We start from the raw sequence: 17,812 nt of genomic DNA, 5'->3' as shown, positions 1-17,812 counted from the left end.
CTTGCACACCTGAGTATGGCAAAGTCCATGTCAAACAACATCAGAAGCTGCAGAAGTCACTGCTCAAACATGTCGATACAGAAGACAAACAAAGAGGAAAAAGAGCAGGTGTCAGGGAGACACAGGATGCTGAGCCCTTGTCACGGGAGCAGAGACACAGGAGAGCCTTGGCTGCCTTGCCCCAGACCCTAGAAGCACAGACAGGATGTTCCACTGTCAGCAGGAGGCTTGGTATTCACACAGATTAGAAACTTAAAAAATGTTCTCGGAGGAAATGGGCAGATTCCTCCTACAAACTGGGTGTATTAATAACAGTCACATCATGTGTTCAAAAAGCCAGCAAAGGTATTTTAGATTATTTTTCTATCAAGCTATGAATCTTGATCTTTTCATCTTAAGCTATAAATCTTTCCCTGTGTGTGGCCTGCAGCGTGAGAGAGATTTGAACAAACCTCAGCTGAAATGAGGGATGTCTGAACAGTCTACACAGGGACCAGAACTTTTCATCAGGGATTACATTGTGAAATACGACTGTTAAAACTTTTCTTTGTGATTAGATTGTGAAGTATGAATGTTAACATTTTCACCAGGGATTACATTGTTAAAAACCTGTAAAGCACCTTATTTCACTGAATAATCCTTCAACGGGCATAAGCCTGGATCCTGAAAAGCTTTTCCAAGTCACAATGAACCACGAAAGGCCCCACGACAAGGCAAACATTTCATCGATGATATGACAGGTGTACAAGCAGATATCACTCCCAGGTGGCTCAGTGGTAAAGAATCCAGCTGCCGATGCAGGAGACTCGAGAGACATGGGTTTGATCCCTGGGACAGGAAAATCCCCTGGAGTAGGTAACCTGCTCCAGTATTCTTGCCTGGAGAATCCCATGGACAGCGGAGCCTGGAGAACTACAGTCCATGGGGTCCCAAAGAGATGGACACGACTGAGCAACTAACACACACACACATCACTCCCATGACTTACTCTTTCCCAATTTCTCTCAAAATCAGGACCAAAACCAAACTATTTCCCCAATTACTGAGGCTGCGAGCTTCAAATCTTTCCCATCTTAAGGTTGTACCAAGCTCTTTCCTTAGGGAAACCTGTCCTGATTACCTTCCTCTGAGTTCCTTGGTGGCTAAGGGGGTAAGGGTGGTACTGGTGTAAGGGGGTCTTTCCTGGCCACTCTTGGTAATGCCAAAGGGATTTTCCTCATTCATAGGGCCAGACCTGGAGGGCTTAAAAATCCAACCCCTGGGAGGGGTGCTCACCACTCTGGGTCCATCCAGTCATCAGGAAGAAAAGGAATTTATTGGGTTGACCCAAAAGTTGGTTCAGAATGTTACAGGAAAAACTCGAATGAACTTTTTGGTCAATAAATACATGTATCAAGATCACTGTCATCCTGATGCTGCTGCTGCTGCTGTGGCTAAGTCCCTTCAGTCGTGTCTGACTTTTTGCAACCCTATGGACTGTAGCCCTCCAGGCTCCTCTGTCAGTGGGATTCTCCAAGCAAGAATACTGCTGTGGGTTGCCATGCCCTCCTCCAAGGGATCTTCCCAACCCAGGGATAAAACCTGCATGTCTTCTGTCTCCTGCACTGACAGGCAGATTCTTCACCACTTGTGACACCTGGAAAGCCCTACCCTGATGATAAGCGTCTTTAAAAGCAGATTACTTTCCTTATTTGCTTTAGGTCTATCAAGTGAATTCTCATCTTTACAAAAAACAGTGACCTATTTCATATATTTCTAGATAGTCTAAAGGAAACGACTCATTTTCTCTTTCAAGAGAAAGCTCACATACAACTGGCTGTGTTTCAGGGCAACAAACACTGGTATTTGGTTTGATTTTGCCTATACCCACAAAGATATTTACAAAGCAAGTTTCCCTGAATGCTTTCTAAAACAAGAAAAAAAGGAAAAAAGGAAAGACTGTACCTTTGCCAGATTTTGGGGTTTTGACATATTTGAATTCGTGTCTTGAACTTGATTGGGGATTTGTACTCCAAAAGACCATCCTCCGAGCCTGGGGAAGTAAACAAGAGGTCAGAGCTTTCGCCAGGCAGCACCAGGCAGACACCTCCTAACAGAGGGTGTCTCCCACCCACCACACCAGAAGCCATAAAACAGTGGCTGCGGAACTTCCAGGCTCTGGGTCGCAGCCCCCTGGGGTCAGCCTGCTGCGGGATGAGGCCTGGCCCCAGGCAGGTATCCAAGGAAGGCGCTGCTTATTTAGCAGGGATGGATGAGATCACCCACTCCTCACCCACGTTAGAGTAGAGCCTCTCAGCACTCCCCGAGGTGTGAGGACACATGCCCCGTGCAGGGCTTTGCTGTGCTCGCCTGCCCTGCTGGTGTTCTCATTAATGGCCATCTCCCCTAAAATCAGCTTTCAGTCCCCTTTGGTTTGCCCTGCTCCTGAGTCAGCCTGCTTTGAACAGTTCTCTTCCTCTCGCTTCTCTCACTCTCTGTGCAAACACTGCGTTCTGCAGGAAGGCATCCCTGGCTACCTCGACTGGGGTGAATCGCCTTCTCTTTGGGGTTCTCACAACACCTTAATTTCCATTTCTTGTGTTGATTGCTATGCTGGACCTTAACTGTCTTTTTTGCCAGTTCATCTCTTACACAGCTCTGTGAGTTTCTCCCGGGATGTGGGGTGAATTTTCTCTCCATATCCCTTGGGTTATATAGTATATTTAGCACTTATGAAGCTTCTAAAAATATTGGACATTAGAAATAAAAACACATACTAAACTTTGTTTCCCAGTCTCTGGATAAAAGGAGATTAAAACAACAAATTCCCACCATTGTGCCTGGATTTTGAGCAGAAATTTGGGGCAAAAGAATAAGGATAGATTCCTACTCAGCTCAATTTAACTCAATCATTCATTTCAGAGACTCAAGCATTCATTGATTGAGTGCCTTTTGTATACCAGATACTATTCTAAGTCCTAGGCACACAAGCGCCCACCTTCAAAAATCAGAGATTCCTGGATGTGTTTAAAGGCACAACGGGAGGGCAGCAGGGGCCAGAGATGGTCCGGGAAGCATCAGAAGGAAAAAGGGCCTGGGGGTGGGGTGGGAGGATGTTCTAGGCATCGCAGACACCCCATACAATGATGCTTTTGTGTTGGGGGGTGGGTCTCAGGACATTTGATGGAATAGTGAGTATGACTGTAATTTAAAGCAATGAGCAGCTCATCCCTATCCTCTCATCTAGATTCCCCCTCTCAAGCTCAAGGAAATGCAGCACAGAACAAAAGCTTTCCTCAAAATCTCTTAAGAGGGACGTTAGGATACCATGGAGAGCTTCCCTCATTATGCTGTGAACGTCTCAGGGCTTATCCTCTAAAGCAGTCAAGCTGCTTCTGGCTCCCCTAGGTGACACTCCATGAACATGACTCCCCCACTCCCCCCAGGGCCGGAGTGAAAGTCAGCAGGAGGAATCTGATTAAGTTCTGCAGCACGGCTTCAGAATTTTTATGAGTATCAAGGTTACCAGGAGACTTCTGAGCATTGAAGAACATCAGCATTTGAAACGATCAGATTTCCTAAGTAACTCTGAGAACAGGAAAGATACAGCAGAGGTTTCAAACCCACCTCGGTTTTTCCATCGGCGCCAGCAAATACTCCTCCAGGGGGAGGCCAGAGAGGTTGAGAAGCCGGTGGCCCAGGCGGTTGGTCAGGTAGGGAGCCCTGGTGCTCGCATTGGGGCACTTCTGCAATCATTTCCAAAGATGGGAAGTAGAAGCTCGTTCACACGCACATGCAGGTTCCCCGATACCACTTAAGTAAAGCAAATGTGACTCTTCCCAGCTCTCACTTTTTCAGTGACTCATCGATGGCCTTTTATATGTTCTGATTCCTCATGTCTCTCTTAAGAGAGTCACCTACATTTGAGAATTATACCAGAATTCCACTGCAACCTTTGCCCCTAGTTACACTGGGGGACTTTCAATCCTTTCCTCTATATAAGTTGGGCAGATGGGTAAGAACTCAAAAGGGAAAATATGTTTTCACTGGGGTCATCTTGCATTTGATGAACCACCAAGAGAGTCAGAGGACAATAACCGAGAAAATTCAAAAGACTGTTTCTTCCCTAAATGCCTGAAACAGAGACCAAACTCCTCTTCTGCAGCCACTCAGAGGCTTGGAACCTGGAAATATTTGCCCAGCAGGGACCACCTGACTCCCTCTCTCCTGAGGGCCTCTGGCTCCTAACAAGTAGACTAGCATTTCCAGAAGATTCTGCCAAGGCACCTAGGCACCACACACACACATACAAAAACAAGGATTCTTTAGTCAGATAAATTAAAAGCTGCCTCTTTCCCACTCCTTGTGATTTGAGCATCTTGCAGGAGCTATGGCAAAGAGACCCGTTACATGGGGCTTTCTCTGACATTTCTGAAGCTCCCTTGGCTATGGAGCTTTTTCACAGGAAATCCTTTTCTCCTTGCACACATATTTCTGAGATCTCACAGTTCATGTGAATTCAAGCGAATTCAACATCAACCATTCTGGTACTTGTTCATTCATTTGTCTGATACTGACACCCAATCTAATTCTAATAAATTTCAGGCAGCTTGTAATAAAAAGTACCAGTCTAACAGAATGAGTGAATCAAGGCCAAAGAATCAGAGCATGGAGTGAAAACTTATAGGGTTCCTGAGTTAATGGAATAAACAAGATGGGGAAGAAACCAATCACTGGGTCCATAAAGAACTTGAGCAGAGCAGCTGGTCACCACAAAGGAGCAGCAAATAGCATCACCAATGGCCCAGGCCGTAAGGGTGGCATGCGGCATCCATCAGTGGTCTCTGGTGGGCCCTACCTACATCCACGGTGCTGTGTGACTGCCTCACCTGAGTGCAGACATTCGCTCTAAGAGAAGAAAGGAGACCAGGTCCATCGAAAGGAAGCCTTTCGAAAGTCACTACACTATTAGGAGGGCTTCCCTGGTGGCTCAGACGGTAAAGAATCTGCCTGCAATGCAGAGACATGGGTTCAATCCCTGGGTTGGGAAGATCCCCTGAAGAAGGGACTGGAACCCACTCCAGTATTCTTGCCTGAAGAATTCCATGGACAGAGGCTACCATCCATAAGGTCGCAGAGTCAGAACCAACTCAGCAACTAACACACACCCTGTGGACCACTAAACAGAAAAGACTTATAAACATGCTCACATGGTCATTTTCTTAAAACTCAATTTAAATTAAGATTTTTGTTTGTCTTATTTTTTTCCTATAAATTAGGATCGCCATATCTGTTTCTTGATTTTAGCCAATACACCTGTGCCCTTTACTAACTGCCTCTTGAGATTTCCTTTGAGATGAGTTCCAACCAGTTTTCCACATAAATTTCATTCCATTCTTCTCAACAGACTGGACAGCGTGCCTCTCACTGTAACAGGGGTAACCCACTTCTGTGTGCCTTTGTATTGCTCAGCCATAGTTAGAAGAGCCATGTGATATCTTAGTTTTTAACATCCAGCTTTCAAAACTCAAATAAAAATACAAGAAACCTGAGGTCACCCTGCCTTGAAATTCTGGGAAATTTCCCCCCTGAAGTGCATTCTAGGTCCGCTGTTGGACTGTCGCTGATTTGCGACCAGTGGAAAATGAATGGGAGGGTCACCCTGGAAACCACGTCATGACACCTTTCCAAGAAGCACCCAATCAAGGAAACCTAAGACTCATTTAGTCTGAAAGTTCATGTAGTTACCAAAAACAAAGATTTTTCAGATGGGAGTGAACTCATTTTTTTTAATTGGAATATAAATCCCTTACAATACTGTGTTAGTCTCTGCTGAACGAGGAAGGGAATCAGCTATATGTGTATTCCCACTCTCGCGGACCTCCCCCACCCCCGCCACCATTCCCCTCATCCCACCCACCTGGCTCATCACAGAGCACAAAGGGAAGCAATCTAAATGTCAAAAGATGGACGGAGAAGGAAGATGTGTGTGCGTGTGTGTGTGTATACACACACATATGTATATATACACACAGTAGTGTCAGCCATAAAAAGGAACAGAGTCAGACTTCTGCAGAGATGTGGATGGACCTAGAGTCCGCCATACAGAGTGAAGTAGGTCAGAGACAGAAAAGCAAATATCATATATTAATGCATATATATGGAATCTAGAGAAATGGTCCAGATGAACTTATCTTCTGGGCAGGAATAGAGACGCAGATGTACAGAATGGACACGTGGAAGGGGAGGCAGGGGAAGGGGAGGGTTGGGTGAATTGGGAGAATAGGTGAACTCACTTCTGTTCCTTGAGGTTTAGGCTTTTAAAAAATCAAAAACACTGAGGTAACCTACCAGGCAGCCACAGGACTCTTGGACTCCCCAGTGAGAGGAGGGGTCGGTGTGCCAGCAGGAAGAATTCTCCCTGACAAAATGAAGGAGAAGGTAGGATGATACTCAGATCACAGAGCTGCTGCATCTCCATGACAGCATCCCCCAGACCGGAGCACGGCTCACAAGAGCATCATCTCCCCGTGATGCAGAAGGCAGAGTGCTCACATTTGTTTTCACAGCTTGAGCTGTTAATCTGATGACAATGCTTTATTACAATCACATTATTTCCATTATATTAAATGATGCTCTCTGTTCGTGCACTGAATCTGCCACTGAGGCTCCCGGTGGGCTGTCATGGACCCCAGGACTCCTGGTGGCCAAACCAGGTACCCTCAGCACAGCAACTCCTAAACACAGGAAGTTGCTAACTCCTTTTCATCGTGTGACATCATAACTGATCATCATTTAAAGAAAAGCGACTAGTATTAAATTTCTGTGATGAAGAACGGTGGTGCCTCAGAAATTGCTGTGAAACCAACTTACTGCAGAGTTTCAGAATCTCTGTATTCCAAAGCTCCCTGTCACTGTTCTCCTTGTTAGTCCTCTTGTTTTGATTTTTTTTTCAGCAATGTTTACAAACTGAAATCTGCTTTAGTACTAATAATTGTTATTTACTCACAAACTGGGAGAGAAAGGAGGAAATTAACCTTCACTGAACTACAGGCACCTGGCTAGATGTTTTCACCACAAACATCTGCAACCTCACTTCTGGGAAGAAGGGTTGGAGTTCTCAGAGGTCAGGGGTTCACACGACATCACCCTTTGGAAGACAGTCTCACGTGCTCCAAGCCCTCGCTCTTTGCTCCAGGCGGTGTGGCTCTAGTGTTAGAACATTAAGGTGAAAAACGTCCAGGCCAATGAAAGGAAATCTGCCATTTCTATTAACTAGGTCAGCAAAATATAATTTCCATGTAAATTTCTGAAATATCAAAAATCACTTCAAGGCTTCCCTGGTGTGACTTTCTCGGTCAACCAACCTATGGAGACTCCTGTTTTGAGCCTTGAAAGTGACAGGAAGACAGTAGCCAAGGCAGTGATGTGCTTAATCAGACTGCTTGCTGTATCTGATAATCACTTGGAAAAAAATGACTCCGTTTACATTCCTGAAGTTTGCAGCCTTCCTTGCTTCCACTGCTGGTCTTTGATGACTGTTAGCAAGTATTTACAACATAATGCATTTCTTCAAAATGTCTCGTTGTCTCTTCCAAATCCTCCACTGGTTTTTCTCTTAGCTTCCGGTCTAGACAGTAAAGAGATGCACCTTGCTGCACAGGGACCAGCAACAGCATTTAGCAGGTTCTAGATGTGGGAGCCTCCCAGCCTCCAGGAAGTCCTGGGAAGCTGTGCTCGCAGAGGGCACAGGAGATGGGAGATGTAGGATCAGACTTATTCGCACCCCTCCAACATCAGGACCCCAGGGTTGTGTGTGGAACACCAGCCAGGCTTCACAGGACACATGAGCAGTGATGTCATCCCAAGGGGGTGTCTGACATGGTCCCTCTGTCTGTCGCATCTGGTGAGGTTGGACTGAGTGGGTCTCCTTGACGCAGGCCCGCCTGCCTGCAGTTTTCAACATTCAGATGTGCACTTTGCATCTCAGTGCCAGAGAGAGGTTCTCAGGACCTACTCTCAAGAGGGAAGGTTCTGACACAAACTTGCCTGAAGGAACAAAAGTCTCGGCACAGGGACACCCTGTGGTCTGAGGTGACACTTGCTCTCTTGCGAGACGTGGGAGCACAGTGATGCTAAAAGAGCAGAGGGAGGTGAGTCACGCCCACATCACTCAAGAGTGTCTTCAGCAGAGCTGGGATGTAGGCTCTTGTGGCCCCACCCAGAATCTGAGTCTCCCCCAGTTTTCCTGGGTGCTCGATATGTGCATTCTGGGTGTGCTTTAGATTCCTGACCTCACCTTCTATTGCCCCAGGTCCTCTGCAGCCTGGATGGTAAAGAATCTGCTTGCAATTCAGGAGCCCTGGGTTCAATCCCTGAGTTGGGAAGATCCCCTGGAGAAGGGAATGGCAACACTCTCCAATATTCCATGGACAGAGGAGCCTGGTGAGCTGCAGTCCATGGGGTCACAAACAGTTGGACATGACTGAACGACTATCACTTTCTTCACTTTCCTGCCTGAGAAGAGGTAAAGTTGGGGGTTCAATATGGTCCCTCAGCAGAAGCTCAGAGTCTGAGCAGAAAAACAGTCAATACACAGAATCTCGTCTACTGTCTTAAAATGTGTCTGCTAATTCATAATCAAATGATGGCTAAAGTCTGCCCACAATGGAAAATGTAGACACTGAATTCAATACTGTTTTACATTTATAGAAGGAAAATTATTTGTTTTAAATAAAACCTTTTGTTTCAACCTGAGATTTCGGTAAATAAGACTTAACTGTGAGACGTGGACAGAAATTATTACTGATGTAAGTATGCAAAGCGCCTCCTTGTATAGTGCCCTCCTCCAGCTTTTGGTCATGCTGACCAAGGAAAAGCACAGAAATGGTTAACAGTTAGGAGGGAGTTAAGGGACAAGAAGAAGAAGCAGACCCAGGAAGTCGGAGGAAAGGCTGAGGAGGGAAGAGTGAGCATCTGCAGGCTGTGGGGCAGGGGCAGAGCTCGGGCGCACGGGGTCAGGCAGGAGGGCCTGGGGGCCACCGACTCCTGGCAACAGTTCGTGAGGGTAAAACTGACGTCTGAACAGAATTTGGAACATGGTCTCCTGTCTTAGCACTGATTCTACCTTTTCCCTCCTCTAGAAAGGCCAGATAAATATCTTTTTCTTTTCTGCCAACTGTTCTTTCTTCTTTGTTGCCAGGTTGGGCCCAGACTAAACCCTGCAGGGCCCCAGATTATATTTCAATTTCTCAAAGGTAGACAGTTTTTACATCCTGCATGTTTCTTTAGACGGAAGGGAAATAAAAGCATCACCATGGAAGCTTTTATTTAGTTAAATTAATTACTTCCTTTTTCAAGAGAAGACTAAAGTGAAACAATGTGATTAACTTTCTATTAATTCTTCCTCACTGAGACCAGTAATAGGTATTCAGTCTCGTGTTCATTACCAACATCAATAATGCACAAGACGAGTCATCACAAATTAGGAGAACACGCACCGATACGGCATTATTGTCTGGATTTTAGTATTTATTACTGAAAAACATACACTTCAGTACTTAATACATCATTATGGTTTTTTTTATCACTTCCCCATTTGTAAATTCCTAAGTCCTCCATCAATCCTGATTCCTACAACAGCACGATCCTCAATAAATAACAGTCAAGCAAAGTAAGAGAGAAGACTGTTTATGAAGAAAGGCATGCTTTATCAAGGTCTCATCTCTATACTATTAATATCATTTTCAAATCTTAGGAAAAAAGTTTTCAAAGTAATTCACCCCCACACTGATGTTACTGACTTTTTAACTCTCTTTAGTTAAAAAAAAAAAAACACAATTAATCTTTTCATAGGTACAAGTTTACCCTAAAAAGTAAATAATAAATATTAATAATATCTATTTCATATTTAATTGTTACTTTATTCTTTTTACAGGTTTATTCTTTGGAGGTTTTAGTAAGTTAACTGAATGCTATTCAATATTGATTTTACTAATTGATTTTGCAATGATACAAAGCCTGTATTTACCAAGGAAGGGAAAGGAGAGTGATGGAGTTTCTCTTAGGTCATCTTATCAACAGCCAGCATCAGGCATGCTCAGTCCTCACCCTCTCATCTGGCTACTGCTCTCCCTGTAGTGAGAACAGGTGCCAGGAGATCCTGACAGCCTATGCGTCGCCAGCTCGAGCCTGCTCTTCTGCAAAGGGTGTCAGGTACTTACAGGTCTGGGTATAAGTCAGCACAGGGCGGATCCTGATCCCCAAACTTCCGCAAAAGCACCCGGGTGAGCTCCAGGCCATCGTTCTCACTGCTGCTCATCAGGAGACAAAGGACAATGGGGGAGGTCAGTACTCAGCCGGGAGTTCTCAGGATGTTCTGCCTCAGAGCCAGCCCCAGGCCCACCAGGCCAGGCACGTGTTCCCAGCGCAACAGTTAGAGCTCATCATTCACCTTGTTTATGGTGAAGTCAACCAGGATGAAGAGGCATCGTAAAAGCACAGTTTTGCCACCACAGATAAACCCATTTTTATATATTTGTACTCGAGTGCATCATTTGTCTCATCTTTTCACTTAAAATATTACTAACTCTAGCATTTCTGCATGTTTTTAAAAAATTAACTTGAAAGGCTGCATAATATTACATCATGTTAACATATTAAAGTTATAAAACTATTCTCTTAATGCTGGAGCTCTGGTTTGCTATGAACATTTGCTCTACTACACAGCCTAGCGACAAAACTTCTTATATTTGGTCTTCTGTGTGTTTCTCTACAGGCTTCTCTGATAGCTCAGTTGGTAAAGAATCTGCCTGCAATGCAGGAGTTCCCGGTTAAACTCCTAGATTGGGAAGATCTGCTGGAGAAGGGATAGGCTACCCACTCCAGTATTCTTGATCTTCCCTTGTGGCTCAGCTGTAAAGAATCTGCCTGCAATGCAGGAGACCTAAGTTTGATCCTTGGGTTGGGAAGATGCCCTGAAGAAGGGAAAGGCCACCCACTCCAGTATTCTGGCCTAGAGAATGCCATGGACTGTATAGTCCATGGAGTCTCAAAGAGTCAGACACGACTGAATGTTTCTATACAGGCTTTCTGGGTGGTGGTAATGGTAAAGAATCTGTCAATGTAGGAGTCACAGGAGATGTGGGTTGGATCCCTGGGTGGGGAAGATCTGCTGGAAGAGGAAATGGCATCCCATTCCAGTATTCTTGCCTGGAGAATCCCATAGACAGGAGCTTGGCAGGCTGCAGTCCATAGGGTCACAAAGAGTCAGACATGAATATGTAAACTATACTGAGTATTTTCTTGATAAGAAGCTCTGCTGCTGCTACTGCTAAGTCACGTCAGTCGTGTCTGACTCTGTGCGACCCCAAAGACAGCAGCCCACCAGGCTCCTCTGTCCATGGGATTTCCCAGGCAAGAGTACTGGAGTGGGGTGCCATTGCCTTCTCCAATAAGAAGCTCTAGGTATGCTTTAAGTACACAATGAATTATAGTCTCTATTTTACTGGCATGAATCTTAGAAGTTAATTAACATTTCAAGCAGCATCCATGGGAACCAAGCCATGGATGGAATCTCCTTATTGAAGACACCATCAAAGATAAGACACACTATTCTTCTAGTCTGGCGGAGATGTGGAAACAAACTTAACTGTAAATTTTATACATCAGTTTTACAAAACATCTTGACTTGAGAAAATGCAGAGGAAACAGTATTTCAAACCTGCCTCAATTAGGCTGATTAGCAGTGGGTCGTACTACGATTAATCACAACCATGCACGTGCGTGTTGTCATTCAGTCATGTCTGACTCCTTGCAACCCCATGGACTGTAGCCTGCCAGGCTCCTCTGTCCATGGGATTCTCCAGGCAAGAACACTGGAGTGGGTTGCCATTTCCTCCTCCAGGGGATATTCCCCACCCAGGGATTGAACCCGGGTCTCCAGCCTTGCAGGCAGATTCTTTATATCTGAGCCATCTGTGAACAAATTGTGATCTTGCTGATATGCTGAAATCATTGACCTAATCCTTCATCTCCACCCAGTTATCTTACTTCTCTCAACTGGATCTTGCTGGACCTCTTACCTTTGAGAAAGGACCAGTTTTAATGGAAAAGAAATAACAACTCATTACACCAAATAAGTCATATATTTCTGCTGAGGACAACTTTACTTTCAGACCTAAGATGGAATGCAAATACTGCTACAGCATCCAAAACCAAAACGAATAATTATTTACAGGAAAATGCCACCTTCCCCACTGCATGAAATATAACCATGAGTTTAAAATATCCAGGTGGTTTACAGCTGGCCTAATCTGATTCCCTACAGCCATGGCCAGAACTCTGCAGTGATGAAAGATACTGAAATTTACGGCAAAGCTACATCTCATAAGTAGGCAGTGTGACCTCTGTATAAATAGTCTTCAAGTTTCTGACAAATGAGAAAACACTTTTAGAAGGAAAGGGACATATTTTCCAAGGAAATGTGGCTCGTAAAATGAAAACATTATTTGTGGCATCTGTGGAAATACTCTGAATTGCACTCTTTTGACCCATTAATCCAAGAACAAATATGAAAGTTTGAAATTTTTTTCCTGAAAAAAATATTGATCCACGAAGTTGTTTACTAGGGATAATTATTGAAAGCAAGTTTCAAAGTTATGGCTTACTTTTACCACTTTTTTGCTTAGGTCTAAAGGTCACTTAAAAAAAAAAACTAGCTTTACATTATCCATGTTGCCATAAAATTCAAATGCTTGTTCTTTGTGCATGCATGCATGCTAAGTCGGTTCAGTCGTGTTCAACTCTTTGCGACCCTATGGGCTGTAGCCCACCAGATTCCTCTGACCATGGCATTCTCCAGGCAAGAATATTGGAGTAGGTTGCCATGCCCTTCTTCAGGGAATCTTCCCTACCCAGGGATCAAGCCCGTGGCCTGTTCTTTAACTCCTTTTTTGGTTATCTTCAAACTCTTAGCTGTATTTAGAGCACTGCTGGAAGCATGAGAAGCCTGACCTTACTAGACTGCAGGAATTGGAAATAGTGCTAGATTGGGACTCCTGAGGCATCTCCTACATGGGCACTGCTTCCTCTCCATGTCAGCACATCTCAAAACTTCACGTGCAGCAGCATGGCCCAGGGGCTTGTTTGAGCTAATGTGGATTACTACACATCATCCCAAAGGTTTTTGTGTTGTTAACAAGAGTCCCCAGGTGTAGTTCCTGGCAATCAAACCAAATCAAGAAATGTGGGGCTTCTGGGAGGAAGCGACCTGCACGTGACTCTCCCCACCCTGCTTGCTGTCCAGTGCCCCGCTGCCCCGAGCCAGCCCTGGATCGGACAGGCATCGGCTCCAGGGGATGCTGGGCTTCGTGGGCACTTCCTCAGGCAGAGCAATCTCAGGGCCAGGTGGCACAGGGATGGCATTTGAAGAACAGCTGCAAAGCACCCGGGGCAAGGAAGAGAATGGGCCAGTCCTCCAGAGGATGGCCCTCAGAGACCTGCTGACCACAACCTCCCTGGTCTCTTGGCCCCAAAGAGGAGAGGAAAAGCTGAATGAGAGGGCAGACGCCTTCCTCCTCCTAAGCCAGGGAGTGTGGAGGAAGCAGAGAAGGAAACCGCCACGACTTGGGCCCCTCTGCACCGCCCGAGCATTTCAGAACAAACAGGGCCCCAGGGCCCCAGCAGCCAGAGAAACCCAAAGAGCAAAGACACTCAATGAATACAAGGTCGACACAGCTAGAACCAGTTCACATGGTTTCGCTTCTTGTCATACATATTTCACCACAACAAAAACAAAGTCACTGAATGAATAGACACCTTGAACCAAACTAAATAAATAAAGTAACAGTGACTGAGATTCACACACCTACACAGGGCTTTCTTTCTGAAACCAAGACATAGGGTTTCGAGCAAACTTCTAAGCATGAAAGGGAATGATTAACTTATGCACCACGATGCCAGACCTCACCTCTAGCAAACCAGGACATGGGGTCACCCCACTAGGGCATCTGGGACCCAGAGCAGGCAGTGAGGACTATGGAGAGCCCTCAGCAGCACAGCTGTGCCCACTGAAGCGGGCAGAGGCTCTCCTCTGGCCCACAGCAAACGTAAAAGACAAGAATTCAGACAAGGAAGGAACGTTTCCAGCAAAATTAATGATCTCCCGCAGGATCTTAGTTCCCCCCATCTCCATATTTAGGTACACTCCTACTCTACTAAAACAAAAAGTAACAACCTGTAAAGTTGTTCTTTTCTGTTTAGTCTGAAATTAAAGACAAGTCCATTCTGAAGGAGATCAGCCTTGGGATTTCTTTGGAAGGAATGATGCTAAAGCTGAAACTCCAGTACTTTGGCCACCTCACGCGAAGAGGTGATTCATTGGAAAAGACTCTGATGCTGGGAGGGATTGGGGGCAGGAGGAGAAGGGGACGACACAGGATGAGATGGCTGGATGGCATCACCGACTCAATGGACGTGAGTCTAAGTGAACTACGGGAGTTGGTGATGGACAGGGAGACCTGGCGTGCTGCGATTCATGGAGTTGCAGAGAGTCGGACACGACTGAGCGACTGAACTGATCTGAACCGAAAGACAAGTAGAAGGGAAATATGCAATCTCTGATGGGTCCCCATCTGTAAATATGAGAAAATGAGCACCGAATATGTAGGCTCCTCTGTTTCATAATTTATGCAACATGAGAAATATCTTTGTTCTCACTTGAAAGACTTACTCTTAGAAATGGAAGAAAATATTAAAAGATCTCTAACTCTCAGACTCAAAATAATTTTGGAGTGCATTACTTTTATGAAAGATTAATACTGTGAGAGCTGGAAGAAATGCTCACAAACAAACAAAAAAAAACATAATTACCAAATTAATAACACAGCAGAGAAACTGAATTGGTATTGGCAACCAACTGGAAGCATTTCAGTGCCATGAGCCCAATGAAGAGAAATGCTCACCTGCTTGAGAAGAAAAGGTTAAGATGGGGCAGAGGAGAGGGAAAAACACTGAGTGGAGATTAATTGTATGTGATGCTTGATCTATTCAACATGCAAAGTTAAATGCAGAACAACCACAAAGCGACTGGGAACATTCAGTCTTAAGAGAAACCTAACAGCTGCCTAACAGAAACACAGTAGCAAGTCACGGAGTCAAAAGTAATAGAGAACACTTGGGAGAAACAAGCTTCCCCTCTCCCACAAACCTGGGGACTTTAGCCTGTTCTACTCACACGTGTGTGACCACCAAGAAGGGTATCTGCCATACAGTAGGTGCATAATAGGGCTTCCGCCTGCAGTGCAGGAGGCATAAGTTTGATCCCTAGGTTTGGAAGATCCCCTGGAGGAAGGCATACCCACTCCAATGTTCCTGCCTGCAGAATTCCGTGGACAGAGGAGTCAGTTGGGTTACAGTCCATGGGGTCACAAAGAGTTGGACACAACTGAAGAGACTGAGCATGCACACACAGATGTGTAATAAATATTGTTGAATAAAACAAAAGTGTTATGGGACTGTAAGTTAGTGCACATTTGTAAGGATGGTGGTGGCTGGTGCTGGTGGTGAGGGTGACTGAGTGGCTAAGATGTGTCCCATTCTGCAAGCCCATGGACTGCAGCCTACCAGGCTCCTCTGTCCATGGAATTCTCCAGCCAAGCATACTGGAGTGGATTACAATATCCTCCTCCAGAGGATCCTCCCAGTCCAGGGATTGAACCCAAGTTTTCTGCACCAGAAGGTGAATTCTTTACCACTGAGCCACCAGGGATAATTTGGTAATATCTTCCCTGAAATTACTGATGCTATCCTGGAAAAACTTGTGACAGAAATGTATGGTAATGGAAAAAATGGACAGTTGCATAAATCCAAAGTATTCCTACACCACTGTCCATAGTAGGAACACTTACCTAAATAAATAAACAAATCTATACATGCCCCCAAATAGAGACTGTTGACATAAATTTCAGCCCCTCCAGGCAACATTCTACAGCAAGTCCAAGGAACTGGCACCACTGTACAAAAATATATCCACAAATGCATTATCAAGTAGAAAAGCAAATGATGAACAGTGTCACAGTGTGAGCTCATCATTATAAAAGTAAAAATGCATGCATGTGTGCTAAGTAACTTCCAGCTTGTCCGACTCTCTGCAACACTAAGGACTGTGGACTGCCAGGCTCATCTGTCCATGGGATTCTCCAGGCAAGAATGGGAGAATGGGTTGCCATTTCCTCCTCCAGGGGATCTTCCAGACCTGGGAATCAAACCAGTGTCTCCTGTGTCTCCTGCAATGGAGGCAAGTTCTCTACCACTAGCACCACCTGGGAAGCCCAAAAGTAAAAATGCCTGGATTGGAAAATATTTTATGTAACGAGGGGTCGATGACACACCAACAGGTTTGCAGTAGGTAGGGCTAGCAGGAACATGCATGATTTACTTTTAAATTTAGGCTACCCTGTCTCTTACAGTACTTGCTTCAAAAAACATACTTTGTAATTCAAAAGCTCAACATAGTTACAGGGTTGTATAGCTTATAACTTAGAGGGTTAAATAGTTATAGCTTATAATAGATATAACAGTTCAGTCACTCGGTTGTGTCCAACTCTTTGTGACCCCATGAACTGCAGCATACTAGGCCTCCCTGTCCATCACCAACTTCCAGAGCTTGCTCAGACTCATGGTTCATCAAGTCAGTGATGCCATCCAACCATCTCATCCTCTGTTGTCCCCTTTTCCTCCTACCCTCAATCTTTCCCAGCATCAGGGTCTTTTCCAAGGAGTCAGTTCTTTGCATCAGGTGGCCAAAGTATTGTAGCTTCAGCATCAGTCCTTCCAGTGAATATTTAGGACTGATTTCCTTTAGGATTGACTGGTTTGATCTCCTTGCAGTCCAAGGGACTCTCAAGAGTCTTCTCCAACAAAAAGCATCAATTCTTTAGCACTCAGCTTTCTTTATAGTCTAACTCTCACATCCATACATGACTACTAGAAAAACCATAGCCTTGACTAGACGGACCTTTTTTGGCAAAGTTGTCTCTGCTTTTCAATATGCTGTCTAGGTTGGTCATAGCTTTTCTTTCAAGGAGCAAGCATCTTTTAATTTCATGGCCGCAGTCACCATCTGCAAATGATTTTGGAGCCCAAAAAAATAAAGTCTGTCACTGTTTCCATTGTTTCCCCATCTATCTGCCATAGAGTGATGGGACCGGATGCCATGATCTTAGTTTTTTAAATGTTGAGCTTTAAGCCAGCTTTTTCACTCTCCTCTTTCACTTTCATCCAGAGGCTCTTTAGTTCTTCACTTTCTGCCATAAGGGTGGTTTCATCTGTGTATCTGAGGTTATATATTTCACCCGGCAATCCTGATTCCAGCTACGGTTTCATCCAGCCTAGCAATTCACATGATGTGCTCTGCATATAAGTTAAATAAGCAGGGTGACAATATACAGCCTTGACACACTCCTTTCCCAATTTGGAACCAGTTGTTGTTCCATGTCCGATTCTAACTGATGCTTCTTGACCCGCATACAGATTTCTCAAGAGGCAGGTCAGGTGGTCTGGTATTCCCATCTCTTTCAGAATTTCCCACAGTTTGTTGTGACCCACACAGTCAAAGGCTTTGATGTAGTCAATAAAGCAGAAGTAGATGTTTAACTCTCTTGCTTTTTCTATGCTCAAACGGATGTTGGCAATTTGATCTCTGGTTCCTCTGCCTTTTCTAAAACCAGCTTGAACATCTGGAAGTTCATGGTTCACGTATTGCTGAAGCCTGGCTTGGAGAGTTTTGAGCATTACTTTACTAGCATGTGAGATGAGTGCAATTGTGCAGTAG

General features: G+C 44.8%; 1 protein-coding gene across 1 annotated transcript in view; it reads right to left on the bottom strand.

Annotated features, from left to right (window-relative positions):
• ABCA13 (ATP-binding cassette, sub-family A (ABC1), member 13) overlaps positions 1-17,812 on the bottom strand; it is a 402,303-nt gene that overhangs the window by 149,228 nt on the left and 235,263 nt on the right. Inside the window, exons 44-47 of the mRNA XM_010831050.1 lie at positions 10,203-10,292; positions 6,331-6,400; positions 3,607-3,725; positions 1,945-2,032 (exon numbers count right to left, since the gene is read on the bottom strand). Of these exons, the coding sequence (XP_010829352.1) occupies positions 1,945-2,032; positions 3,607-3,725; positions 6,331-6,400; positions 10,203-10,292 (367 nt within the window). The remainder of the gene's footprint in view (positions 1-1,944; positions 2,033-3,606; positions 3,726-6,330; positions 6,401-10,202; positions 10,293-17,812) is intronic.

The sequence above is a fragment of the Bison bison genome, unplaced genomic scaffold, assembly GCF_000754665.1.
Source record: "Bison bison bison isolate TAMUID 2011002044 unplaced genomic scaffold, Bison_UMD1.0 scf7180017864522, whole genome shotgun sequence".
In the NCBI taxonomy this organism is placed as follows: Eukaryota; Metazoa; Chordata; class Mammalia; order Artiodactyla; family Bovidae; genus Bison; species Bison bison.
Note: the sequence above shows the minus strand (reverse complement) of the source record. Positions and strands in the feature narration are given on the sequence as shown.